This window comes from Ursus maritimus, unplaced genomic scaffold (genome assembly GCF_017311325.1).
Source record: "Ursus maritimus isolate PB19 unplaced genomic scaffold, ASM1731132v1 scaffold_32, whole genome shotgun sequence".
Classification (NCBI taxonomy): domain Eukaryota; kingdom Metazoa; phylum Chordata; class Mammalia; order Carnivora; family Ursidae; genus Ursus; species Ursus maritimus.
Window position 1 is genome coordinate 20,891,070 of NW_024425786.1, and position 26,597 is coordinate 20,917,666.

At 49.9% G+C, this 26,597-nt stretch overlaps 1 protein-coding gene across 3 annotated transcripts; it reads right to left on the minus strand.

Annotated features, from left to right (window-relative positions):
- Window positions 1-753: 753 nt before the first annotated feature.
- On the minus strand, window positions 754-24,784 carry PTAFR (platelet activating factor receptor). Of its 3 annotated transcripts, XM_008694531.2 has the most exons (3): window positions 24,033-24,784; window positions 19,842-19,885; window positions 754-3,985 (listed from the first exon to the last, which is right to left on the minus strand). In XM_008694531.2, exon 3 carries the CDS (start codon window positions 3,939-3,941, stop codon window positions 2,913-2,915), a length of 1,029 nt encoding a protein of 342 aa, XP_008692753.1. In that variant the 5' UTR covers window positions 3,942-3,985; window positions 19,842-19,885; window positions 24,033-24,784; the 3' UTR covers window positions 754-2,912. The 3 variants fall into 3 exon arrangements, with proteins under 3 accessions (XP_008692753.1, XP_008692752.1, XP_008692754.1); XM_008694530.2 differs by lacking the exon at window positions 19,842-19,885 and having other exon boundaries at window positions 24,033-24,783; XM_008694532.2 differs by lacking the exons at window positions 19,842-19,885; window positions 24,033-24,784 and adding an exon at window positions 22,062-23,173.
- Window positions 24,785-26,597: the final 1,813 nt, after the last annotated feature.

Consider the following 26,597-nt stretch of genomic DNA (forward strand, 5'->3'; position numbering starts at 1 on the left):
TGGTTTTCACCTATAATTTAGTTATAAAGCATCCTTTTAAATAAAGTTTTTTTTTCTTTTCAACTTTTTATTTAAATTCTAGTTAGCTAACATACAGTGCAATATTGGTTTCTGTAGTAGAAGTCCATGATTCATCACCTACATTCAACACCCAGTGCTCATCATAATATGTGCCCTCCTTAATATCCAATCACCAATCTAGACCATCCCCCATCCACCTCCCCCCATCAACACTCCGTTTGTTCTCTATCGTGAAGAGTCTTTTATGGTTTGTTTCCCTCTCTCTTTTTCTTTTCCCCTCCCCTATGTTCATCTGTTTTGTTTCCTAAATTCCACATATGAGTGAAATTATATGGTATTTGTCTTTCTCTGACTTATTTCACTTAGCTTAATACCCTCTAGCTCCACTCGCCTCATTGCAAATGGCAAGATTCCATTCTTTCTGATGGCTAGTAATATTCCATTGTGCATATATACACACCACATCTTCTTTATCCATTCACCAGTCAATGGACATTTGGGTAAAGAGATAAAAAGTGACTCTGGGGGCGCCTGGGTGGCACAGTCGTTAAGCGTCTGCCTTCGGCTCAGGGCGTGATCCCAGCGTTCTGGGATCGAGCCCCACATCAGGCTCCTCTGCTAGGAGCCTGCTTCTTCCTCTCCCACTCCCCCTGCTTGTGTTCCCTCTCTCGAAGGCTGTCTCTCTCTCTTCAAATACATAAAAATAAAATCTTTAAAAAAAAAGTGACTCTGTTTAGAGCAAAATATTTATTAAGTAAACATACAGATGGTACACGGGTATTGAAAAATTGCGTATGGGAGAGATGTACACAAATGACTGAAAGGCAAGAAACACCGAGCTTTGGCATCTAAGCATTCACCTTACTCGGAGACGAGATGCAAGTCATAGACGCTCACTCAACTAGGCTTAAGCAAAATAAGAGAATGCATCCTGAGGAGGGATCTCACAGGACCCAAAGGAAGGAATGCAGATGTTGGGCTTAGAGAGGGCCTGGCCCGGAGGAAGAGGGCAGCAGGCCCAGGAAACACCTGCCCTCCTCTCTCCAGGCTTCTGGTCTCCCTCTGGTCTCTGCTTTGCTCTGCACATTCCCATCTTCTCTCTGAGCAGGTCACCCACCCTCCCCTGCCCCACCTCATACACATAGACACACACACACACACACACACACACACGCTCACAGCTCCGGACTTGTACGTCTTCAGGTTAGTGATCTCCAGAGCCTGAAATAGCAGCCCTGGTTCTGGCTGCTTATTCCTGAGAGAGAGAACCTGACTGGCCCAACTAGAGCCAGATGCCCACATCTCCTCCGTTCAGCTCCTATCAGAGGATCAAGGGGAACGTGTTCTCAGAAAAAGGGAGACTCTGGCATGAGCAATCCCCCTGACCAAGAGCACTCACCGCTCCTAACAACCCAATGAGGTAGGAAATTGAGCTCACAGTCCCTCAGTAGGAAGTAACAGAGCCAAGACTTGAACCTGGGTGTGTGTGACACCAAACCTCAATTCTGCTGCACTGTCCACCTCGTCACCATCAGCTGAGTTCAGCCCACAGCCACCAGCCCAGACCCAAGCAGGTTACTGGCCCATGGGGAAGTGGTTATCAGAATCAGCCCCCTAGACAGGAAACAAGGATCTCACTTTACGGGGTTATGGCTGGAAGGGAGGAGGATGTCTCAGAAGGAACACAGGGCTCTGACAACCAGGGCAGGCTCCTCCAAGCCCCTGAGTCTGTGGCTGCCAGGTTCACACCGCGGGTGCTCAGGGTGCAAGAGGAAGCTCATTTGAATACATTTGCCGAAAATCCCAAGGAGGCATCTAGAGATCCTTAAAAGAAGCTGACACTTCTCTTTTGCACCCAAAATTCAAAGTGCCTGCTGGCCCTTGGGACCATAACTGCTCCTCTCACCTTTTGGAAGCTAAATTAGGAGGGCTCCCCATCCCCCACCCCCCACCTCCCTGCCCCGGAAAGCCCGGGTGGTAGATGAGACCTGACAGGCTCCTCCCACTCTGGAGGCCTCACCCACACACAGGTCCTTCTCCGCCTAAGTGCCCTTTCTCATGGAAACCTCTGAGCAGCGTGGTGCCCTGGATGCCCCCAACTTGGCTTTGAGCGGTCTCTGCCCACCCACAGTGGGGAGCTGCCCCACAGGAGGTAATTCATCAGATGACGTCATCATCAGAGACGGATGGATGTGGCAGTCGTGTCTCTCCCACTCCCCCAGCGCTGACCGAAGCCTGAGGCAAGGCCTGTGCAGAGAGACACATTTGCCTCAGGAGACAACCTCTCCATCCTAGCTTTTGACCTGTGCACGTCTTACCTTCTCTGACACCATTCAGGACAGGTGGTTGGATGAGTGGGAAAAGGTTCCACTGAGCCACGTTTCCTAAGAAGTGTCACAAAGACCTTGTGCCTCTGAATGGAGACAAGGTGGCACTATCCTAGCTCAAAAGTCTTCCCCAGAGACACCACCACACAACCAAGAGAGGACCCCTTTCCCCAAACCCCCTTCTCTGCCTTTATGGTGACCAAGGTAGCAGTTGCCCAAAACGTCAGGCCGTACAGGCTCGGGGCAGCTGCCTTCGTAGGGTAAACAGGGTGGCTCAGAGTCTGCCCCCAAGGTCTGCCCCTGGCCCTGACATTCCCTGCAGAGCTATCAGACGCAGGGATTCAGGATGAGGTCACCAGCCAAGGTTATTATTCAAGTCCTGGATTTCCCAGCAGTCCGGCCCTGCCATCACTCCCACCTTGGTGAGGTAGCCTCCATACTTAAAGGGCCCTTTGTGCCCAGGGAGGGCGTGCCCAGACCACAGCAGAGACCCCTTCATCCCCCAGTGCTGTCTGTGATGTCCCTGAAGGAGAAGGCCCTGGGCTTGGCCCCAAGAATCAGGCACTACTTTTTGAGGGACTGGGCAGGGAGGTGGTTGAGCGGCATGACCACTTCAGTGCCGGTCTCCGAGGTGGCCCGGGAGCACTTCCGGCTGCTGCGCATGCTGTAGAACTTCTCCGTGAGGTGCTTGCGAAACTTCTTGGTGAGGAAACAGTAGATTACGGGGTCCAAGACGCAATTGGTGCTAAGAAGGCAGAGGGTGACCTGATGGGCATCGTTGATTGCCTGGTGGAAGCGAATGTTCTGGAAGCCCAGCTCGGCCAGGGTCCAGGGCAGCTGCACGAGGTGGTGGGGCACGAAGCATATGATGAACACAGCCAAGACCGTGCAGACCATCCACAGAGCCCGGCGCTTGACCTCGGCGTTGTGCTGCAGCTGCACGGGCTGCGAGAGCAGCCGGCGGATGATGACCAGGTTGCAGAAGAAGATGATGAGAAAGACCAGGAAGAAGCTGAACACGAGGAAGACGTGGATAGTGAGGACAGGCACGCTGCGCTGCTCGTAGTGCTCAAAGCAGCGGGTGACGTTGCCCGAGCCGGCCTTGCTGGGCACCACGTTGGTGGAGTCCAGGATGAAGAAGTAGGAGGCCGCAGCCACAATGGCCACCCAGATGACCAGGGACACGGAGAAACCACGCCTGCGGGTGGTGGCCTGAGCTGTCTTGATGGGCCGGGTCACGGCCTGGAAGCGGTTGTAAGTGATGACGGCCAGGAAGGCCACCGAGCAGTAGGTGTTGATGAAGAAGAAGCAGCCAGCCAGGTTGCACAGGAACCCGGGGAGGATCCAGTTGCCCTGGTTGTGGTAGTAGACGATCCACAGGGGCAGGGTGACCAGGAAGAGCAGGTCAGCCACCGTGAGGTTCACCATGAAGATCTTTATCTCGTTGAGCTTCTTGGAAGGGTACAGACAGGTGAAGACCCACAGCACGTAGCTGTTGGCGGTGACCCCCAGCACGAAGATGATGCTGTAAACGATCGGGAAGAGGGTGTATCGGAACTCAGAGTCCACACGAGACGAATCATTCGCCCCCATCGCCGTGGCTGGAAGGGGCAGTGGTCATAGAATCCTGCGCGTGCCTGGAAGACCACACAGGAATTCTGGTTAATGAAGGGTCAGAAAGGGCCTGTCTTATTTAATCAATTCCAAGACTCTCATTTTGCACAGTTTATCTTATTTTATTTTTTTTAAAGATTTTATTTATTTATTTGACAGAGAGAGACAGCCAGCGAGAGAGGGAACACAGCAGGGGGAGTGGGAGAGGAAGAAGCAGGCTCCCAGCGGAGGAACCTGATGTGGGGCTCGATCCCAGAACACCGAGATCACGCCCTGAGCCGAAGGCAGACGCTTAACGACTGCACCACCCAGGCGCCCCTCATTTTGCACATTTTAAAAACTCTAAAGTTGGCGGTCTCTTCCAATCAATTGGCGGTATTTTTTCTACATAAAATAATGGTGTGTTTTTAAAATGAATGGCGTCTGAGATTCGGGGAAATCAATGGCAATTCAGTTTCTTTTCTCTCGTTCCATTTTAAAACATACCCTTTCATTCTGTGGCTTCTTTTGACTTAAAGTTTTAGATAATCTATTTCTGATGATAAAATACATTAAAATTTATATTATAAAATTTTTAATTTTCTAATAACATTTAAATATTTTTCTATTGATGAAATTGGAAATGCAAATTTCGATGGTAGATGTTCTACATTAAAAAATAATTTATGGGGGCTCCTGGTTGGCTTAGTCGGCAGAGCATGTGACTCTTGATCTCGGGGTCAGAGGGTTCAAGCCCCACATTGGGGGTAGAACTTACTCAAAATAATAATAATGATTTATGTGCTCATACAAAATCTGGAAAATACAGAGAATTATATTAGGGTGACCCAAAGATGAAATACTAGCCAGTCTTCAGAAAGAATGAATTATATCTGATCGTACTGACATGGAGGGACGCCTGGGCGGCTCAGTCGGTTAAACATCTGCCTTCCACTCAGGCCATGATCCCAGAGTCCTGGGATCAAGTCCTGCATCGGGCTCTTTGCTTAGCAGGGAGCCTGCTTCTCCCTCTGCCTGCTGCTCCCCCTGCTTGTGCTCTCGCTTTCTCTGACAAATAAATAAATAAAATCTTTGATTGTACTGCCATGGAGAGTTGTCCCTGGATAGTGTTGTTAAGTAAAACAAGATTTTAAAAATCTGTGTGACACCGTTATGTATGTGTGTTTGACATCTAGAAAGTGACCCGGAAGACTATAGCTTCAAGAGTAGACAGTGATCAGTAACCTTGGGGAAGGTGAGATGGGCTGGGTGGGAAGTTTACCTATTTTATGCTTCCTTTGTTTGAACTTTTTTAGAAGGCTTCATTGCTTTAGTAATTGAAAGAAAAAAAATTTAATGAGAAAGAAAAATATAGGGGCACCTGGCTGGCTAAGTTAGTGGAGCATGTGACTCTTGGTCTCAGGGTTGTAAGTTTGAGCCCCTTGCTGGGTGTAGAGATGACTTCAAAATAAAATCTTTTAAAAAACAAGGGGCGCCTGGGTGGCACAGCGGTTAAGCGCCTGCCTTCGGCTCAGGGCGTGATCCCGGCGTTCTGGGATCGAGCCCCACATCAGGCTCCTCTGCTGTGAGCCTGCTTCTTCCTCTCCCACTCCCCCTGCTTGTGTTCCCTCTCTCGCTGGCTGTCTCTCTCTCTGTCGAATAAATAAATAAAATCTTTAAAAAAACAAAAAACAAAAAAAACCCAAAAAAACAAAAAGGAAGAGATGAAGAAAAGTATACGGTGTGGACTCCGGTAGACAATACGTCAAATGATTAAGATGTGCTCATGGTTCGTGAGACATAGAGCAGCATCAGGCCTCGATACGATGCACTGAAAAGGCTGTAACATCGTTTCTGTGGTTTTCTTGCCAGAACTGCATAATCTCAATTTAGTCGTGAGAAAACATCAGACAGACCCAATGGTGAGACATTATACAAAATGATTAAAAATGTCAAGGTCATGGGCAATGAGGAAAGACTGAGCAACTGCCATAGATCAGAGCATATTAAGGAAACGTGTGACAACTAAGTACAATGTGGGATCCTGGATTGTATCCAAGAACAAAAAAAGATCGTTAGTGGAAAAGCCAGGGAAGTTCAAATAAGCTCTCTAATTAAAATAATATCATATCAATGTTCATTTCCTGGTTTTGATCATTGTATTATAGTTTTATAAATTGTTAACATTAGGGAATGTGGAGCAAAGGGCATCATGCACTCCTCGTACTATTTGTACTATTTGGCAACTTTCTGGAAGGCCTAAAAGTATTTCAAAACAAAAATCCTTTTTAAAAGTATATTCAAGGGGCGCCTGGGTGGCTCACAGGGTTAAGCATCCAACTCTTGATTTCGGCTCAGGTCATGATCTCAGGGTTGTGAGATCGAGCCCCGAGTTGGGCTCTACACTAGGCGTGGAGTCTGCTTGGGATTCTCTCTCTCCTCCCTCTGCCCCTCCCCCTGCTCATGTGCTCGCTCCCTCTCTCTCTCTCAAAAATTAATAATAGAAAAAGGATTTTCCCTTTCCCTCTGCCCCTCCCCACCACCACTCACTCTTTCTCTCCAAAAAAAAAAAAAAAAAGTATGTGAAAGAAGATGAAATTAACCCTAATCCCACTACCCACAGTCTGGTCCGTGTTCAACAGCATCTTCCCCGCCACCCACTCTCCGTCAGCCCCAGTTGCTCCCTCCTCTCCTGTTCCTGCCACTCTGTTGCCAGCACATGAGCCTGGAAGCCCCTCTGATGTTTGTGCTGCAGCTAGGGCGCGGGGGATGGGAGGGCAGGAGGCCCAGATGGGGTGAAGCCAGGCCCGAGGCTCCCCGTCCATCCCAGCACAGTGCAAAGGGAACAGCATTGGAGCCAGGGGCTTCCCCGAGCGCTAGCTCATTGGAGTCTCACAAAACTCTCCGAGGTAGGAAGTAAAACCCCATTTTTACAGACTAGGAAACAATCTAGGCTGTTTACGTGATTGTTCAAGGTCACGCAGCTATGAAAGCGTGGAGCCAGCGTCTCACACCCAGCTCTGCGCGTTTGCTCCTTCACACTTTCTGCCGATGATTTCGGAGCGCCTGCTGCACGGCCGGCCCACGGCGGACGCAGGGCGCACGGGAGCGCACAGGCCTGCACTCGGGGAACCTACGGGCTCACGCGGCAGGTGGACAAAAGCAGTTAAACAGAGCTGCTAGACCAAGAAAAGGGGGTGCTGGTATGGCGGATACAGAAAGATATACCTAGAAAAGAGGTGACATTTCCTGTGAGCCCTGAAGAGGAGGAGTGTTCCAGGCAGAGGGGTCTGCACCGGGCCAGGCCTGAGGCGGGAAGGAGCAGGGCAGGTTGTAGGAACTGAGAAAAGGACCACCAGTCGGGTGGCCGTCCCCCTGACCTCTAGCTGCCATTCCTTCCTCATCTCCTGTTATCGTCCCACCAGGGTCCAGTCAAATGGAGCTCCCCGGTGGGTCTTCAGACATGCTCAGGCCTTTCCTGCCTCCGCCTGCCAGCATACGCCCATGCCAGCGGTGGAACCCTTTTCCCTAACCGCACCCCACGTGCACCTGGCCACCCCACTCGTGCTCCAGACCTTACCTGAATTTCATGTCTTCGGAGAGGCCTTCACCAGGCCAGGTCAGGCCCCGCCTCAATGCCCCCCGTCCTTCTGCGTAAACCCCAGTGCAGTTGTGATCACATTCCTGTTGGTGTGATTCGTAACACTCTCCCACTTGACTGTGAGCACCAGGAGAACAAGGGCCTCGTCTGTCTCTTCACCTCTACTCCCAGCACCATGAACCAGTAAAGGAGTGGGTGACAAGCCTCGTTGCTTACAACCATCTCTTTGGGAGCTCCGGAGCAGTGGAATCACTTGAAGAAGTCTCTAGATACTTACAGGTGAGTTTAAAGAACCAACTGGCTTTAAAAGCAGAAACAGACCCACACATCAAGGGGACAAGCCATGGTTGCCAGAGGGGACAGTGGTGGGGGAGAGGCAACATGGGTGAGGGGAGGGGGAGGTGCAGACTTCCAGTCATGGAATGAACGAGTCACAGGGATGAAAGGCACGGCACAGGGAATGTAGTCAATGGACTAGAATAGGGTTGTCGGGTGACAGATGGCAGCTACACCTGTGTGTGAGCACAGAGTCACACAGCTGTCAAATCACTGTGTTGTACAAAACTAAGAGAACATTGTATATCAACTGCATTTCAGTTGAAAAAAGAAAAAAGAAACAACTAGCTCTAATTGGAATTTTGGTAATTCAGAGAATTTGTATGCTTTGCCCCATTTAGTGTGGTGGTGGTGTGTCTAGGCTAAATTCAATAAACGTAGGTTTCATTATGCCGATAAATAATTGTGATTCCTTTAAAAACAAAAACTCAGCCGCAAGTCACATGATGAGTTAAGTTGTTTTGAATGACGCAGCTCTGTGCTGCTTCCCCGGCAGTGAAATTGCTAACTTCTGCTGGGCTGGGATCTTTTCCCCTCCTAACCGTGGTCCTGCCATCCTATCCCAAAGCTCTAGGATAATACTTCACAAAGGGTGCTCTGCAGAAATGAGAGAGGAGAAAGGAATAACTCTGAGAACTTTCAGGGGATTCATGAGGTCAAAACTATTGTCATTGCGGGACCTGGGTGGCTCAGTCGGTGAGGCGTCTGCCTTCAGCTCACATCATGATACCTGGGTCCTAGGATCGAGCCCCTCATCGGGCTCCTTGCTCAGCGGGGAGCCTGCTTCTTCTTCTCCCTGCCTCCCCCCATGTTCTCTCTCGCTCCCGCTCTCTGTCTCTCTCTCAAATAAATTTTTTAAAAAACTATTGTCATAATAATACCAAGACATTATTTGCCCTTTCATTGTGTTGACATTTGCACTGATGGTACAGAGTGAATAAAACCGCTGGTTCTCAAGCACAAATCACGGCAGTGGCACCAAACGGGAGTCGGAGCTGTATTTTCACAGCCGGGCACTACTCAGTGAAAAATAAAATAAAATAAAATAAAATAAAATAAAATAAAATAAAATAAAATAAAATTTAATTAAACTAAAAAAAAAGCAAAGCAGCCAATTTCCTTGATAAAGCAAGGAAATTATTAGTTATATTAAATCTTGAGTACACATCTTTTTAATATTCCGTGTGTCTAAATGGGAAATGCATCGTTTTCTGCAGGAAAAGCGCTTAGGCCACGGAGTTGTAAGCTGAACCTTTTTGCGGATCATCACTAGCACTTGAAAAAACGACTGACCGACTATGGTTTTTCAGATGTGGGTATCCTATTTGCTCAAATAAGAACAAAGGGAACCCATCACTTCAAGGAAAACAAACAACGGTATTTGTTGCCAACGATAAAATTCGAACTTTGGAGAAAACTAGTATCTTCAGAAAAACTGTATCTGCTGGTAGGAGTTTGACAGCTTCCTAATCCTTGAAGAATTTTCTGATGAGATTGCTGGCGATATTGATGAATGTAACTTTTAAAAAATCCTTTAGGGACAGGTCCGTGTTTGGAAAACCTGCATAACTTAGTGAACCGGTAGTTTCCAAATGAGGAAGGCCAGTTTCATAATTATGCATCAATAAAAGAATCAAAGGGCACGACAGGTCCAAACATAGCTGCGGAACAGATTGCAGAAGGTTCACTGGTATGACGTAGGGTCCATATTGCAACTGACTTTTAAGAAACTACCATTTCTGGAGCTTTGTTGGCGTATCAAAGAAGAGCACCATCAATTATCTGAAAAAGGCAGTAAAATATCCCTCCCACTACAAATACATATCGTGTAAGGGCAGATTTTCTTCATTTACTTCAACCGAAACAACGTACCATGATAGACTGAATGCAGGGGCAGATATGAGAATCTAGCTGTCTTCTAGTAAACCCATGGTTAGAGCGATTTGCAAACAAATATAAATCAAGGCCACTCTAAATTAGTTGTGTTTTGAAATTGTTAGCTACTTTTTGCTAAAAATGTTATTCGTGTTGCCATGGAACGAGCTTATCATTGGGTTTTGTATTTAAAGACAAAAATTTTTCAGAAGGCTTAGTTTTAATTTTGAATATGGAAAATACGGATGGGGGTGCTGCCTGGAGGGCTCAGTTGGTTAAGCGTCTGCCTTCAGCTCAGGTCATGATCCCAGGGTCCTGCTTCTCCCTGTCCTCCTGGCTCGTGCTCTCTCTTGCTCTTTCTGTTGCTGTCTCTCTCAAATAAATACATAAAACCTTAAGAAAAAAAAAGAAAAGAAAATACTGATGGATATAATCCATGTAAACAAAAGCTCTCTGAGACCCTCAATAATTTTTAAAGATATAAAAAAGAGGTACTGAGACCAGAAGATTTTAAAATTGCTGCTCAGAGAGAGAGAGAGAGAGAGAGAGACAAACCAAGAAAGACTGTCAACTATAGAGCACACGCTGGGGGTTACCAGAGGGGAGGTGGGGGGGGGAGTGAAGTAGGTGAAGGGGGTTAAGAGGACACTTGTCACAATGAGCACCGAATAATGTAGAATTGTCGAATCACTATATTGTACACCTGAAACTAATACAATACAGGATGCTAACTACGCTGGAATTACAACGAAGAACTTAAATAAAAAATAAATAAATAAAATCACAGTCCCCTCGCCTTTCCTTTGAGCCCAAGATGCCCATTTCTCAGGGACTGGCCCTGTTTCTTTCTCCTGCTGGACCTTCATGCCTTGGGGGGCCCTCTTCCTGGGACCTCAGAAAGACGCAGAGGGAGCCCACAGCTGGGCAGTGCGTGGGGTTCCCTCTGACTCTTTGAAGAAGTCACGTCCCTACCCATCCCCACCATCCAACCCCACCCCTATGTGAGTCCCTTCCTCTTCTTGGGTTTAGGCTCCAGCTTAGTGGGGTGGAGGCAACGCTCCACTGGAAATAGTCTTTCTATAGCCAGAGGATTCAAGCCAGGATATCTCCTTGGGCCCTGTCTCCTGTGCCATGCCTGTCCAGATCTGTTGAGAAAGCCTTCCCACCAGGATCAGGACTGGGGTAAGGCTTGTGGAGGCACCCACCTAAGTGCAAAATGTAAGGGGTTGCTGAAATCCTCAGTGATCAAGATTAATAATATTTTAATGTACTATCTTAAAAAAATCAAAATCAGTATTTCAGATTGTTCCTTTTGCCTCAGGTTCTAACATGGCTCTGCCTGGCACTATTATGATCCTGTCTTCATTTAAAATTTTGGTATTTGTTCATCATGAATTTTTTTTGCACTCATTTAAAATATGTTTTCTCATTATGTGAATGGAGCACACACCCAGGTGAACCCAACTCACCCGTTCAGTCCCTCATCCATGCATTCGCTAGACAAGCACCCACTGCTCCAGGCCCTGGGCAGGGTGCTGAGGCCTCAGAGAACAGACCCAGTCTCTGCCCTGCCAGGGCCCACAGCCCGTTCTGCAGAAGAGAGATTCAGAAGTAGACAAGTGACAGGTGTTATGATGGTGAAGTTTCCAGAAGTCGGGGTAATTCTGAGATGGTGCCCCTACCCAGACCTGAGGATCAGGAGTGACCTCCTGCCAATGCGGAAGGACGAGAAGGAGTTAGCCCCGGGCAGAGGGACAGCGCGTGCGGAGTCCCGGAAGAGAAGGAGAGGATGGACCTTGTCCTCGGGGAACTGGAGACACCTGGTCTAGCTAAACCTTAAAGTGTTGGGGGGGATGGTGAGGAAGAGATAGGGCCCACAAAGTAAGTATGTATTGGTCAACTTAAGAAACGTCTTGAATATTAGGCTAAGGAGTTTGTAGAAAATGGGGGTTCACTGAAGGGCATCGAACAAGAAAGGGCCAACCCTGGATCTGGGTTTGGGAAAGAGAGCTTTGACTGCCGTGTACATAACGAACCGGAGGGGCTTCAGACCAGAAGGAGGGAGACAGCATCCAGACAACTGCTGTTGTCTCCAGAGGAGGCTTGGAGCGCGAAGGGGCAAATGGAGGAAGTGGATGGTTGTCCAAGTTATTTGGGAGACTGAATGGACGGAATTTGGTGATGGATGGAAGACAGATCGGGACTGCCAGGTTTCTGGCCCAGATGACTGGGTCTGGGGGTGGCACCCATCTTCATGGAGAAGACGCTGAGGAGGGACAGTATGGGGGTGCAGAGGATGAATCCAGCCGGGGACATATTTGGAGAGCCTCGAAATTCTGGAGGATCCAGAGTTAAACCCTGAAGAGCCCAACATTCCCTGAGAAGTCAGAAGGGGAGGAGAAACCTGTGAGGGAGGCAGGGACAGGACAGAGAGGTAGGAGTGCCATGCTGGAGAAGCTTTCAAGAGCACGGAAGTGGGGGCCAGCAGCAGGAAGAGCCACAGGGAGATCAAGTATGATGCAGACAGAAAAGTAGGGACGCCTGGGGGGCTCAGTCGGTGAAGGGTCTGCCTTCGGCTCAGGTCATGGCCCCAGGGTCCTGGGATGGAGCCAGCTTCTCCTTCTCCCTCTGCCCCTCCCCTTGCTCATGCTCTCTCTCTCTCTCAAATAGATAAAATCTAAAAAAAAAAAAAAAGAAAAAAAAAAAAGAAAAAGTAAAGCAAACACAGCGTGTGGCGACGGGGAACTCCAGCTCCCACCATAGTCGTCAGGAGAGCGTCGTCCAAAGCATGAGTTGAGGAAGGAGGGAGAAGCAAGGAGGTGCAATGTTAAATTCTCATTCAAGAAGCTTAGTTGAGCAAACAATTGCTGTGTGAACCTTGCTTGTATCCTGATTCAAACAAAGTAACTGTAAAAACTAGTTTTTAGACAATTGGAAGAACTCAAACACAGACTCCGTATTAGCTGGACTTAAGAAATCAATGTTAAGGGGCACCTGGGTGGCTCGGTTGTTAAGCGCCTGCCTTCGGCTCAGGTCATGATCCCAGGGTCCTGGGATCGAGTCCCGTGTCAGGCTCCCTGCTCGGCGGGAAGCCTGCTTCTCCCTCTCCCACTCCCCCTGCTTATGTTCCCTCTCTCGCTGTGTTTCTCTCTGTCAAATAAATAAAATCTTAAAAAAAAAAAAAGAAATCAATATTAATTTTGTTAGCTATGATAATGATATTATGGTTCTATATTTTTGTATGTTTTAATTCCTCTTCTATTAGATACATGTAGTGAAGTATTTATAGGTAGAAGTATACGGTATCTCGACTTTGCTTTACACAGTCCAGGAAACACGTTCCTGCATGCTACTCTCCATTCCAGAGTCAGCTTCCCTGTAAACCCAGCCTGAAACAGTATGCCATCAGGTCTGTCTGGGCCTAGAGCTTCCCCAGCCCACAGGCCCCCACAGGAAGCCCAGCACAGGCCTCTTCCTTCCCGCTACAGGACCAGAATCAGTGTGGGGGCTCTTGGGTGGAACCCCTGCCTTTGCCCAAAGCCTTGCACTGGGGGCCTCCAGTACCTGTCACCCTGGCTCTTCCTACATCCTCGGTCTTCCCAGATCCTGGCCTTCGTGGGACTCCCACTCTCTTAGCCTTCCTCCCAAACTTAGCACCCAGCCGTCCCTCTGCAGTGGAACCCTTTGACGTCACCCAAAATGTAATCAGCTGAGTTTTTTCTGGGCCTGGCGGCTCAGGCCTCATGCCTTTGTTCATGGTTCTCTCCCTCGCTCTGCCTGGCTACCTACTGATCACGCCTGAAGACTGCCCCGGCCTCTTTCCCTGCAGCTGGTCCTTCCTCAGCCTCCCTGCCTCTCTCACACCTGCTGTCTGCCCCCAGACCCAGTTAAGTCTTCATCCTCTGAGCTCCCATAGCATATGGCTTCTTATACCATTGAAACTGCCTGTGTGTCCTTTTGTCACACTAGACCGCAGCTCCTGGAGGGCAGACGACATGTCCAGTCATTCACCTGACAGGAACTGATACCCTGCTGGGGGCTGGGCACTTCGTGGGGGATACTGCACGAATAAACCAGGCAAGACTCCTGCTCTTAAAGAGCTTACACCCTAGTCAGGGAAAACAGACCAAAACAGAGAGATAAAAGAACACAATAATTTCAAAATGTGATGAATTCAATAAAAGAAATAAAGATAGTGACATGACAAAGCTTGGGTGAGGGGCTGCTTTAAATAGAGTGACCAGGGAAGGCTTCTCAGAGGAGGTGACTTATAAACAAAACCAGAGGAAGATTTATCCTGAGGTCAATGAAGCGTAAGCTTCAGGGCCCCTTCCTAACTCTGCTGTCTAATTGTGTATTTGCAATTTGGTCACTTTTCAGCAAGAGAGCCCCCAGATTATACAAGCTTTAGTGTCCTGTCAAAACCCAAATCTTCTGCTGGCTGAAATCTAAAAAGCGAGAAGGAACAAGTCAAGAGAAAATCTGGAAGAAGAGTATTCTAGGCTGAGTGTCTCATGTGCAAAGGGTTTGCCGCGGGAGTAAGCTCATCGTATCCTAAGATAGGCACAGATGTGTCACGTTCAAGGAACTGAAAGCTTCATGAGGTCCTAGAGGAGTGAGAAGTGGGGACAACTGGATGAGATCTGAGGGTAACCAACCCCAGACGGCTCCTAAGCCATGGTGAGGAGGTGGAAGTTTCTTTTACGAACACTGGAGAGCCGCCGGACTGTATCAGGAAGACGAGCAACAGGATCTGACTGCCCGGCTGCCGGGCAGCGAAGAGATCATCGGGGACAAAGGGCAGGCAGAGAAGCCATTTTGGAGGCAAGAGGGCGTGGTGACGTGGACCACAAAGTGGCCTTTCCAATTCCCCCCCGCACACGCGTGGCCAGAGCAGGAGCCTGGTAAGCGTTTGTTGAGTCAACAGATGTCTGGCAACCAGTAATTTTGACCTCTGTGACCTTTCTGTGAGAGCTGCAAGAGGCCGACCCGAGGAGACGGAAGAGGCCTGACCCGCCCCGTGACAGAAGGGCAGCGGCAGCCGCCGGCTCCAGAGAGCAGCCGCCCCGCGACCAGACATGAGCCTCCACGGCCTCACAGACGCAGATCGCGGTCCTCGGCCCAGCGGGACCCGCTGAGCTTGTTGGAAACACGGACTCTCCCCCTCCACCCAGACCTGCTGTACCGAGCCTGGGCTTTCACAAGACGGCCGGGTGATCCGTGGGTACGCTGAAGTTTGAGAAGTGCCGTGCTTCAGCCCACTGGCAGCCCCATAGTCGACTAACCTTCCACCTTCTATGGCTCCCCACTGCCCAGGATCAAATCCAAGCTCCTTTCGCACCTCATCTCCCTCCAGCCTCTTTTACTGTGCGCCGGGTATTCCAGCCACACTAAACTTCCTGCTGCTTCTCTGAAAACTTTCTTCTCAAACCTCTGTGCCTTTGCACATGCGGCTGCCCCCCTCCTGAGAGTGCCTTCTGCCTCTTGCTTGACCTACCAAACTCCTACTCTTCCTTTAAGACCCAATCTAAAGAATGCTTCCTCTAGGATGCCCTCCCTGATTTCCCCAGGCAGAGTGAGTTAGTTGCCTTCTACTTTCGGTCACCGTGGAACTGGGCACGTTCCTCAGATTAGCACCTGATACAGTGTGTTGTAAGTATTGATTTCTATGGCCATTTCCTCACCAGGCCGGAGCTTCTGGAGGGCAGGGACTAGAACTTTTTCATCTCTTTATCCCCAGTGTCAGACATTGAGTACTGAATGAATGAATGACCAAGCCCCTCATGACTATTCAGCGGAAACTGGCATGAAGGAAAAGTGTCCAGTCTCTCTGGGGAAGGCACAGGAGGATGGGGAGAACGACCCCTTTCTACGGTCAGAAAGACCTGGGTTCATACCTGGCGCTGCCATTTGTGTGCTGTGTGACCTTGGACGAGTGACTTCGCCTCTCTGTGTCTCAGTTTCTTCATTTGCAAAATTTTACAGTTAAAACAGTGGTTCCAAAAATAAGCAAAGTGGTCACAATAGTCGGGCCTCCCTCTCTCCATTGGCTCAGCCACATGAAGTGAGGGGAGGGGACTATGGTCACCACTGTCCCAGGGGCTCTAACCCACATAGTGACTTCCCTGTCAGCTCTGGACAGGGCCTTAGTTTAATGCCAACAAATTTTTTAACGGGTCAGGAAAGGAATGAGCACTTGGAGGTAGAAGGCAGCCGCAGCCCCAACCAAACAATCATACATGAGGGCACAGCTCCCTGATGCCTCAAGTCTGGACAGCAGCCCAGGCACAGCTCTCAACTAGGGGTAGGCAAGGGGAGCCATAAATATTCATAGAGAGGAAAGAATCCTGCCATTTGGATACCCCCTCCTCTACCCTGCACAGCATTCAGTCCCAACCCCCTACCATTCCCATACTGTCTGGGAACATCGTGCCCCTAGGGAACCCGGACTCCCATTCTCAGCTGAACAGTCAGAGGGGAGGGACCACCTGGATCTGGAAGGAAGTATGTGCTGGTTACTTCCCCAGTGTGGACTGTGGGCTGGGAAGTTGGGTTTACCAGTCAGCCCAGCTCCTAACATCTGTGGGGCCATTCAGGGTCGAAACTACAAACATCACGGGGCCCCGGGGTGGCGCGGTTAGTTGAGCATCTGGCTCTTGATTTTGGCTCAGGTCGTCATCCCTGGGTCGTGGGATTGTCCTGCCCCCGACCCCCACCCCCATCCCATAGGGTTGTACACTCAGTGGGGAGTCTGCTTCTCTCCCTCTCCTTCTGCCCCTCCCCCCTACACACAAGAGTGCTCTCTCTCTCCCAAATAAATAAATCTTTTTTTTTTTAAGTACAAATGTCTAAATATTTCTAAGCTATAAATCACTCACATTCAAGTTCATGCAGATCTCATGCACCAGCAGCTCCTTGCAGTGCTGCAAGCCTTGGGGTACAATCACCAACACAGCTCGGGCTAGAAGTGGGGTGTGGGAGGGGCTCGGGCTCCAAGTGGACGCCCAAAAGCTCCTTGCTGTGGGTAGGGCATGATGCAGCCAGCCTACCTAAGCTTAGGGGCTGGGTTAAATATACAGACACTACATACCCATGAATACATTTCCTCCTCAAGTCGCTCGCTCTCTCTCACTGATGAAAGAAAGAAAGAAAGAAAGAAAGAAAGAAAGAAAGAAAGAAAGAAAGAAAGAAAAGAAAGAAAAAAGAAAAATGAGTCAAAGAGGGGCACCTGGGTGGCTCAGTTGGTTAAGCGTCTGACTTTGGCTCAGATCATGATCTCGGGGTCTTGAGATGGAGCCCTGAGTCGGGAATCCATGCTTAGCAGGGAGTCTGCTTGTCCCTCTGTCCCTCCTCCAGCTCGCGCCCCCCCCAAATAAATAAATAAAATATTAAAAGAATAAAAATGGGTCAAAGAGAAAAGGAAATTAAGAATACAATCTCATTTATAATGGCATCGAAAAGAATAAAACACTGGGAATAAACTTAACCAAGAAGGCAAATGACTTGTACATTTTGAACTACAAAGCATTGCTGCAAGGAATTACGGAAGACACAGATAAACGGACAGACATCCTCATTCGTGGACTGGAAGACTTAATATTGTTACAGTGTCCATACTACCCGAAGCCATCTACAGATCCAAAGCCCTGTCAAAGTCACAGTGGCACTTTTTGCAGAAACAGAAAACAAAACCCTAACATTCAGATGGAATCTCATCTCGAAGGACTCCAAAGAGTCAAAACACTCTTGAGAAAGAAGAACAAAGCTGGAGGCCTCACACTTTGTGATTTCAAAACATATGACAAAGTACAAAAATCAAAACAGCATGTATCAACATAAAGAACAATAGATATAGACCTTGGGACAGAACAGAGAGCCCAGAAATAAACCCCCACACGTATGGTCAAATGATTTTGACAAGGATGCCAAGACTACACAATGGGAAAAGGAGAGCCTTTCCAGTGAGTGCTGCGGGGGAAACTGGAGATCCACACGCCAAAGAATGAAGAGGGACCCTTCTCTTGTTCCACATACAAAAATTAACTCAAAACAGATTAAAGATCGAAACATAAGATCCAAAAATGTAAAACTCCTAGAAGGAAACATAGGGGGAAAGTGTCGTCTCCCAAACACACAAACAAGCAATAATTTCTCAGATATGACACGAGGAATGCAAGAAACAGAAGCAAAAATAGACATATGGGGGGGACATCAAACTTTAAACATCTGTAGCGAAGGGAACAGTCAACAGGGAAAAAGGCACCCCAGAGAATGGGAGAAAAAATTTACAAACCATACACTGGATAAGGGGTTAATATCCAGAATATTTAAAGAACTCTTACAACACTATAACAGCAACGACAAAATAATCATAACTGATTTTAACGTGGGCAAAGGACTTCAGTAGATTTCTCCAAAGGAGATACGCAAATGGCGGACAAGCACATGAAAAATGCGCAACGCCACTCGTCGTCAGGGGAACGCACGTGAGCCCCACAGTGATACAGCTCCTCGCACTTGGTACGACGGCCACTCTCAAAAACACAGAAAATAACAAGTCCTAGTAAGGATGTAGAGAAATTGCAACCTTTGTGCGCTGTTGACGGGAATATAAAATGATACAGTCAGGGTGGAAAACAGTACAGTTTCCTCAGAAAATTAAAAATAGAACTACCACATGACCCAGAAATCTTACTTCTGGGTACAGTTCCAAAAACAAGATCTTGAAGAAAGAGTCGCACACCCATGTTCACAGCAGCACCATTCACAACACCAAGAGGTGGGAGCCACCCAACTGTCCGTCAACAGATGGGTGGGTAAACAACACGTGGCGTGTATGGAGAAGGGAAAACTACGCAGCCTTCAAAAGGAAGGGGTCAGGTCACGTGCCACAGCAGGGATGAACCTCGAAGCTGGGATTAAGTGAAACAAGCCATTTACCAAAAGGCAGGTCCTGAATGATTCCATTTATACGAAGTATCCAAAGTGTTCAAACTCAAAGAAACACAAAGTAGAATGGTGGTTGCCAGGGACGAGGGGGAAGGAGAAACGGAATTGTGGTTCAGTGGGTATAGTTTCAGTCAGACCAGATGGGAAAGTTCTAGAGACCGGCTCTACAGCAATGTGCGTATAGTGAACAATACTGCTGTAATGTGTACTTAAAAATTGTTAAGAGGGGACATTTATGTCATGTGTTCTTACAATTAAAAAAACCTTTTCTTGGGATGCCTGGGTGGCTCAGTTGGCGAAGCGTCTGCCTTGGGCTCAGGTCAGGATCTCGGGGTCCTGGGATCGAGTCCCGCATCAAACTCCTTGCTCAGGGGGGAGCCTGCTTCTCCCTCTGCCTGCCTCTCCCCCCTGCTTGTGCTTGCTCTCTCTCTGACAAATAAATAAATAAAATCTTGAAAAAAAAATGTTTTTCTTGACGGACCCAAGCAAGGGAGGTTTGAAAGTACATTGTATATCCTTAACTTAGAATCCTAGGGCTCACCTTTAACACCACTGCTGTGCAACTTCCGTAAAACTGTGGACCCTCTCTGGGCCTCATCCGTAAAATGGGGACAATGACACATGGGGCTTTTGTGAGCACCCAGTGAGATAAAGGATACGGAGTGTTTGGAAAGAACAGTGGTTAAGACCACAGACTCTGCTCAGACAAACCTGGGTTCGAATTCTGCCTCTATCTTGTCCTAGCTTGTGACCTTCACCAAGGACATCACTCTCTGAGCCTCAGGTCCTTCCTTTGTGAACAGAGCTGATGATATTCCAAGCACGTATCTCCCCAGAGTGCTATGAATATTCGATGAATAATGTGTGTAAAGGGCTTAGCACAATTCAAGGTATTCACGATCAACAGCTCTAAAAAACTCTGTCTACAGGAAATCCAATTTGCTAATTAGATCAGATCAAATGTTTCTCAAAATAACACCACGGTCATTGCAATTGCTCCCATCGCGCTCACGCCAGCCTGAAGCCACTTACACCCGGCTTCCAGATGTATCAGCTCTGAAAGGTTCCGGGAACCAGTCACATCTTTCTGGCAAAATGTGATAGTGATAGCTGGCAAAATGCCATCAGCTGATTCTTACCCAAGATAGTTCATTTGACCTCCCATGGGCCTCTGTTTACTCATCTGTAAAAATAAGAAGAAGAATACTTCGTAGGGCTGTTGTCAGGATTAAATAGAAAATGCCTGACCCATATCACAGCTCAAGGCACGCTGGCTGCCGCGAGTCTGACGTCTCCACCCCAGACAGTCGGAGATGCCGCCCGCCGTAGCCGTAACACAGCGCATCGCCCTGTGTTGTAATGGCTGTTGGTTTCTTTTTCCTTTGAGTTTGGAATTCCCTGGTGCAAGGCTTCTGGCATTTCCCCAGAATGTACCACAGGGCCTCCTCCACAACAAACACTCCAGAAATATTGACTAATAGGGCCATCTGGGTGGCTTATCGGGTAAGCATCCAACTCTTGATTTTGGCTCAGGTCATGATCTCAGGGTCGTGAGATAGAGCCTAGTGTTGGAGGGCTCTCCCCTCCTTCTCTGTCCCTCCCCCCGACTCACGTGTATGTGCTCTCTCTCTCTGTCTCAAAAAAAAAATTACTAATAGATAAACACACACACACAGTGTCACATTGTCCCTCATCCTTCACTTCCAAACCCTCAGACACCAGCCTCCGTCACTCCCAGGCCTTAGATTTCCTGAGGCCTCTCGAACACGACAGTTTAATCATTTCTCTTCTGTGAGTCCTACTTTTCTCATGTATAAAATGAGAATAATATCAACATTGACCTCACAGGACAGCCCTGAGGTTGAAGGCAGGCAAACCTCTAAAGTGCTTGGCGCATAATAGATGCTCAGTGAATGAGTTACTCCTATTCTGACCTCCACTGTTGCTTGGCATTTGGGCCCTGGCCTGGCGATTCTGGCCATACTCTTTAAAGATTCCCCTCATGGAGTGCTTTTGCTACCATTTCTCCAAGAAGCAGAGGGATCTGGGGGGCGGAGGGGGGGATTGAAGGAGCAAGTATCCTGACCTCTGGGGAATTCTGGGCTCCCCACAGTTTTGAGTACAAGGAGTCCACCACCATGCCTGGCACATTTCTGGGTGGAAAAATGGAATTCCTTGTCTAGGAGAGGTCAGGGACAAGGCCTAGGGCCCTTGAGGTGGGAGTGGCCTGGGTACCAGATTTTCCCAGTCTCCCTCCTCACACAGGGCCCTTCCCTGACCCCAGGAATACATATTGCCCTGGTGAGACTCAGTCTCTGCCCAGCTTGGCTAGGACATCCCCATGGAGGTGGGGGACCCTGAATGTGGCCTGGGTCTTTCCTTCTGGCTCCCAAATACCCAGATGGTATCTGTGAGTCCCCTCCCCCTCCCTCCTCCTTGCTTCTGGGAAGGAGGCCAGGGCAGGGAGGAGGGAGTGGAGAGGCACTTCTTCCTGTGGGCTTCCTTGTACTGGGCTTACCCCTCTGTTATACCAGGAATCACACCAAAGGACTACGCCTTCCAGCCTGGGAACTCCTGTGTCCCTCCTGCTGGTGCCCTCATGGGTACCCAGGGCCCAGCCCAAGGGAAAAACGTAGGATACAGGGCCTAGGGCTTAGGGTCCCACAGACCAGGATCCACATGGGGCTCTGCTCTTCCCTACCTGCTCTTTGGCTCTCAGAGTCTCCCTTTCCTCATTTGCAAAATGGGGATAATAGAACCTTCCTCATCAGGCAGTTGTAAGAGCAGAATGAAGCGGTCTATGCAAGCAGCTATTGCTCAGTAACTGTGAGCTCCTCCCCACCCCTCAGAAAATGTTTGTTGAATGAATGAATGAGTGAACCAATCAGCCGTGCATCAAACCGGCTGCAACCAGGGGCAGCTGAAGAGAAATCACAGGACTGGGGATCAGAGGATCACTCTGGTCTCACCCATGCCCCCCACCACCTTGATCAAGCATTCAAGCATTGTTGTAATAAGATGGGTAGGAGTGATAAAGGATTTGTCAACAGTAAAGCACTTGGTCAATTGAAATGGACTTTAGAAACTATAAACTGGCCTGCAGGAATGTCTGACATGCTTCTCCCACCAGCCAGCTGGGCTCAGCACCAAACCCAGGCCCTAAGGGTCCCCCTCCCACAGAACTAAGGGGGTGGGGAGGGGCTGCTGAGTGGTGGTCCTCCCCCCACATATTCTCTCTTTTCCTCTGTCTCTCTCTCTCTCACACCTACACACACACACACACACACACACACACACACACAGAGTCTGGCTTGGGATCCTCTTTGGCTGAAGACACAAGGGAAGAAAGGTATACCAACCTCTCAGCTGGTTTGGGGGGTGATTCTCCTTCTGGGAGCCGCTGGGCTGTACCAGACTGTCCTATGGGTTGGTCATGTTCCACACGTTCCGGTGACTATAGCCGAGCCGACGCCCCCGCATAGCCCACACGACCACAGACACACAGCAAGAGGCTTCTCTCCCCACCCACCCTGCTGCCAAGGAGCCCAATGGGGGCTGGTCAGAGAGGTGGAGGTGCTGGGGACCCAGCATTTGCCCTTCTGGGAATGGGCTCCACGCCCATCCCAGATGCCCTCCCCCAGGTCCAGTCAGGGCGTGCTCCGCTGGGGCCGCCTCCTGGGCCAAGCCTCATGGGGGTGGGGGAAGGAGGGGCTGCCACCGACGAAGAGGAGCACCCCCTTCTCCTCGGCAAGGCGTGGTTCACAGGCCTAGTGTGGGGAGGAGGGGTCCCTCTAGAAAGGTCTCCCTGTAAAAGGACAAACAGACAGGACCCCCGCCTCTCATCACACCCCCGCCCACCCCAATACCAACCAGGAGCAGGAACTCAGTCCTGGAGGCTGATTTTTTCATGAACCCCATAGACTATAATTCCTTGTCCAAACCTTTATTGGACAGGTGGGGAAACTGAGGCCCAGAGAAGAGAAAAGATTTGCCCATGGTGACAACAGGATCGGGGGCAGAACTGGGACCAGATGCAGGGCGCTGGCTTGCTGGCCATTCTCTTTTAAGTACCGCATATTACTTCGTCATCCATCTATTCCATTCATATTCTAAGATTGTCCCGCTCGCCAAACACCGAGCTAAGGGCCAGGACACAACAACGGACAAGACAAGTCTTCCTCTGAAAGGCATTGACGGTAAGCAGGACGGCGTCCGGACGCGTAGTTCGCTTTTGAGCCCCATCTCATGACTGACAAAGTGGTTTCCCACCCAGCCTCTTACTTCATCTCCCCCCACAAACCCAAAGGTCAGAACTGTAAACCCTAATCGACGAAAGAGGAAAGCGAGGCTCCTGAGTTGCCAAGGCCCAGACTAGACACAAGAGCTAAAATCAAAATCCTGCCAATCCCGAGTGCCCAGCTCAGGCCCAGGGCCGTCGCCTCTTGTCCAGAGCAGACTTCTTTCTCTGGCTGCATTGTCAGTACCTAAAGGAGGGACATCTCTTTCCTTTGTTTCCCTAGCACTTGCACACATGCACACACACACACACACTCACACACGCTCACACACACTCCAAGTACCTGGAACACAGCTGCACATTCAGAGCTAAATCAGAGCTGCCCGAAGGCTTACGGAGACTCTGCGGGCTCCCTCATTCTTCACAGGTGAGCAAGTGTCTGGACAGCGACCCTGGTTCACCGGGCCACGCCTGGACCTCCTGCCCGCAAAGGACAAGGAGAGACCAGCCTGTGCCCTGTCCCTCCCACTTGGGACCTGTTGGGGGAAACCTGTTGCAGGCCAGGCCCTTTGTCCCAATAGCCTGGTTGTCTTCATCATTCCCCAGGGACACCTGGCCTCTCCTGAGTTCCTCAGTGCCCAGCCCTGCACCAGACCCGGTACTTCTCCCGACAGTCCTGCTGGGGAGGCAGAACTATCTTCATTCGACAATGCAAGAAACTGAGCTGCAGAGCGAGAGCGTAACTTGGCCACCAGACCGTGTGCAGCTAGTCAGGCTGACGGCATTCAGCTCCCCGAGATCTAGATAGCCCCCTCTCATCACCATCGTCAGCTCCCAGTGAGGTCTCTGGGGTCACTTCAGCATGGCCCTGGCCTCAGACAACCAAAGTGGGGAGCTGGATTTCCTGGCAAGTTTGGTCACGAGGAATCCTTTCTAAACACGAGACTCTGAGCCTGAGGAAGATGCCAGAAGAGTCCCTTCAGAACAGAACCACCCGTTTGCTCAGGCACAGGCGAGGGGCACGACCTTGGTCTCCTGAGGACCTTGTCACACGCCTCCCCCTTGCCCAGCCAGCGCTGGGACCCCCCCTTACCTTTGTCAGGGAAGGCTGAGCGGCCGCGGCAGCAGGATCTGAGTGTCTGTTTGCAGACCCAGCCTCCGTGCTATCTGGAAATTGCAGAAGTGAGGAAACAGAGCACACCACTGCCAAGTCACCCCCAGGGAGGAAATGCTGTGACCCGAGGACTCCTCCAACGGGTGGCACAGAACCTCCAAGCTGGGTGGCCAGGCCCTGACCACCGCTCAGAGGGTTCTCACAGAGCCAGGGGCAGGCTGGGGTGTGGGCAGGGGCCAGCGTGCCAGGGAGCTGGGACACAAGAGAGAAAGCAGAAAGTGAGAGCGTGCACTCCCAGGAGAGAGAGGCTCAGCATGAGAGTGAGGAAGAGAGAAGAGAACTGAGGGACCGAGAAAAACAGAATAAGAGAGGGAGAGAAGGGGACAGTCAGGAAAACAGTGAGAGAGAGAGAAAGGCACACAGAGAAAGACAGACAGATGTAAACACAGACAACATGAGAGGAATGAGGAGACATGAGGCCAGAAACGAAGGAAATTGGAAGAGAACATGATGAGGCCGTGAGTGTGTGCCTGGTGTGTGTGTGTCTGTGTCTGTGTATGAGCGTGAGAGAAAAAATGAAAGAGAGGGAGAGACAGCGAGAACATGATAAGGATGAGAAGATGGGGCTCCTGGGTGGCTCAGTTGGTTAAGCATCTGCCTTTGGCTCAGGTCATGGTCCTGGGGTCCTGGGGTCCTGGGATCGAGCCCCACCTGGGGCTCCTTGCTCGGCGGGGAGCCTGCTTCTCCCTCTGCCTACCCCCACTTGTGCTCTCTCTCCCTCTCTCTCAAATAAATAAATAAAATCTTTAAGAAAAGAAAAAAAAGAAGAGAAAGGAAAAGAAAAACAAGGAAAAGAAAAGAAGCGAGAAAAGAAAAGAGAAACGAAAAGGGTGAGAAGGGAGGAGCTCAGAAGAGCTGGGCCCGGCACCCCAGTCACCCAGAAGCACGGAGCCCCAGGAGCCCGTGGGGGCAGCGAGCTGTGGGCAGGAGTGGGCATCAGAGCCCCCATGCAGGAGCGCGGCAGCGTGGGAGTTCGCGGGAATGAGCGAGGGTGAATGGGGGGGGCAACGGGGTGGGTGAGGGCAGGTGAGTTTGTGCATGTGAGTGAGTGAGAGTGCGAGAAGGTCCGTTGGCTGGAGGCTTTGGGTGCATACATGACAGATGGGCCAGAGCTCCCTGCCTCAGCTTCCAGTCCATTTACTGACTCCTTCATTCAATGAGTAAACATGTATTAAGCACCACCAGGCACCAAGCACGGTAGTAAGCACTGCCTACGGAAGGTGTGCACATTTCAGCCAATCCAACAGCCTTCCACACAGAGAGGGAAGAGGGCCTAGCAGGTCCCAATGCGAGGCAGGTAGAAAGCAGAGCCAGGAGTAGAGGCTCTGACCACCACCACCATCACCCCTCCAGGGTCCGGCCTCAGCCCTGCCCTGCATGTCTGGGCTAGCCTCCTCCTGCTGAAGGGGTCGCCACGACTGCCAAAAATGGACCTCAAAGGGCAAATCACCTTTTTTTTTCTTAAGCAGGCTCCATGCTGGCATGGAACATGGGCCAACACGGGGCTTAAACTCACAACTCTGAGATCGAGACCTGAGATCAAGAGTCAGGTGTCCACCTGACTGACCGAGCCACCCAGGCGCCCCCACATCACTTTAACATGTACCTCAGCCCTGAAGAGCTGGAGCCAACATTCTGCCCCTGCCCCAGCTCCACCCCCGTCACACACAGGCGGACATGCTCAAATCTCTTACACGTTTAACCCTTGCATGATCACGTATGCTCCATGCACACCATCATGCAAACACACCCACCCACCATCACATCCCTCCGCTCACATGTCCACTCATACACTCAAGTGCCCAAATCTGTCATTACTCACATCTGCCCAGTCACCTCCTTCCTCCTGACCATTCCCTCACACTTTTCCACGCTCACTCACCGCACACACTCCCCTCACATCCCAGCATGCAGCCCAGGCCTCCTGTGAGGGACTTCGAAGAGGCCTAGTTTGGTCATCCCTCCCCAGCTCCCTTAGAGGCATCCTGACTCTTTAGTGCCCTGAGACACGAGAGAACATGGTCTAGTCATTGCATTTAACCTTTGAACTGAAAAGCCGGGGCCCTAGGTCTGTTCCCCAATTCAGATCCTCTTTCCCCAAACTGGCTTCACCTTCTCAGCCATCCTCCAGGCAACCACACTCCATGACACACATCAGCCTGGAGGAACCTCCGGGATCCACCAGTCCCCACTTGACCACAGACGCCAAGGACCCTTGTCTCAAATCCAGGACTATTGGACTCAGCCTGTTTGTCAATAGTCCTTTACGAATGTTCTTGTAGTAGGGGTGTTTCAGTACTTCTTTTGAGAAGACCAACAAGCAGGGTAGGTAGGCAGAGATTATCAACATCTTACTCCTCCTTTCTGTCGCACCCACATCCATTCCCTTAGCAAATTCTGCCAGTTCTACTCTAAAATATATCTAAATCCGAGTCTAATCAAGCCTTGAGGGAAACCAGGTAAGGGTACTTGGGATCTCTGTGT

What these genes read in the sequence shown, in the direction of transcription:
- PTAFR (XM_008694531.2), bottom strand. Translation starts at nt 3,941, where the DNA reads ATGGGGGCGAATGATTCGTCTCGTGTGGACTCTGAGTTCCGATACACC.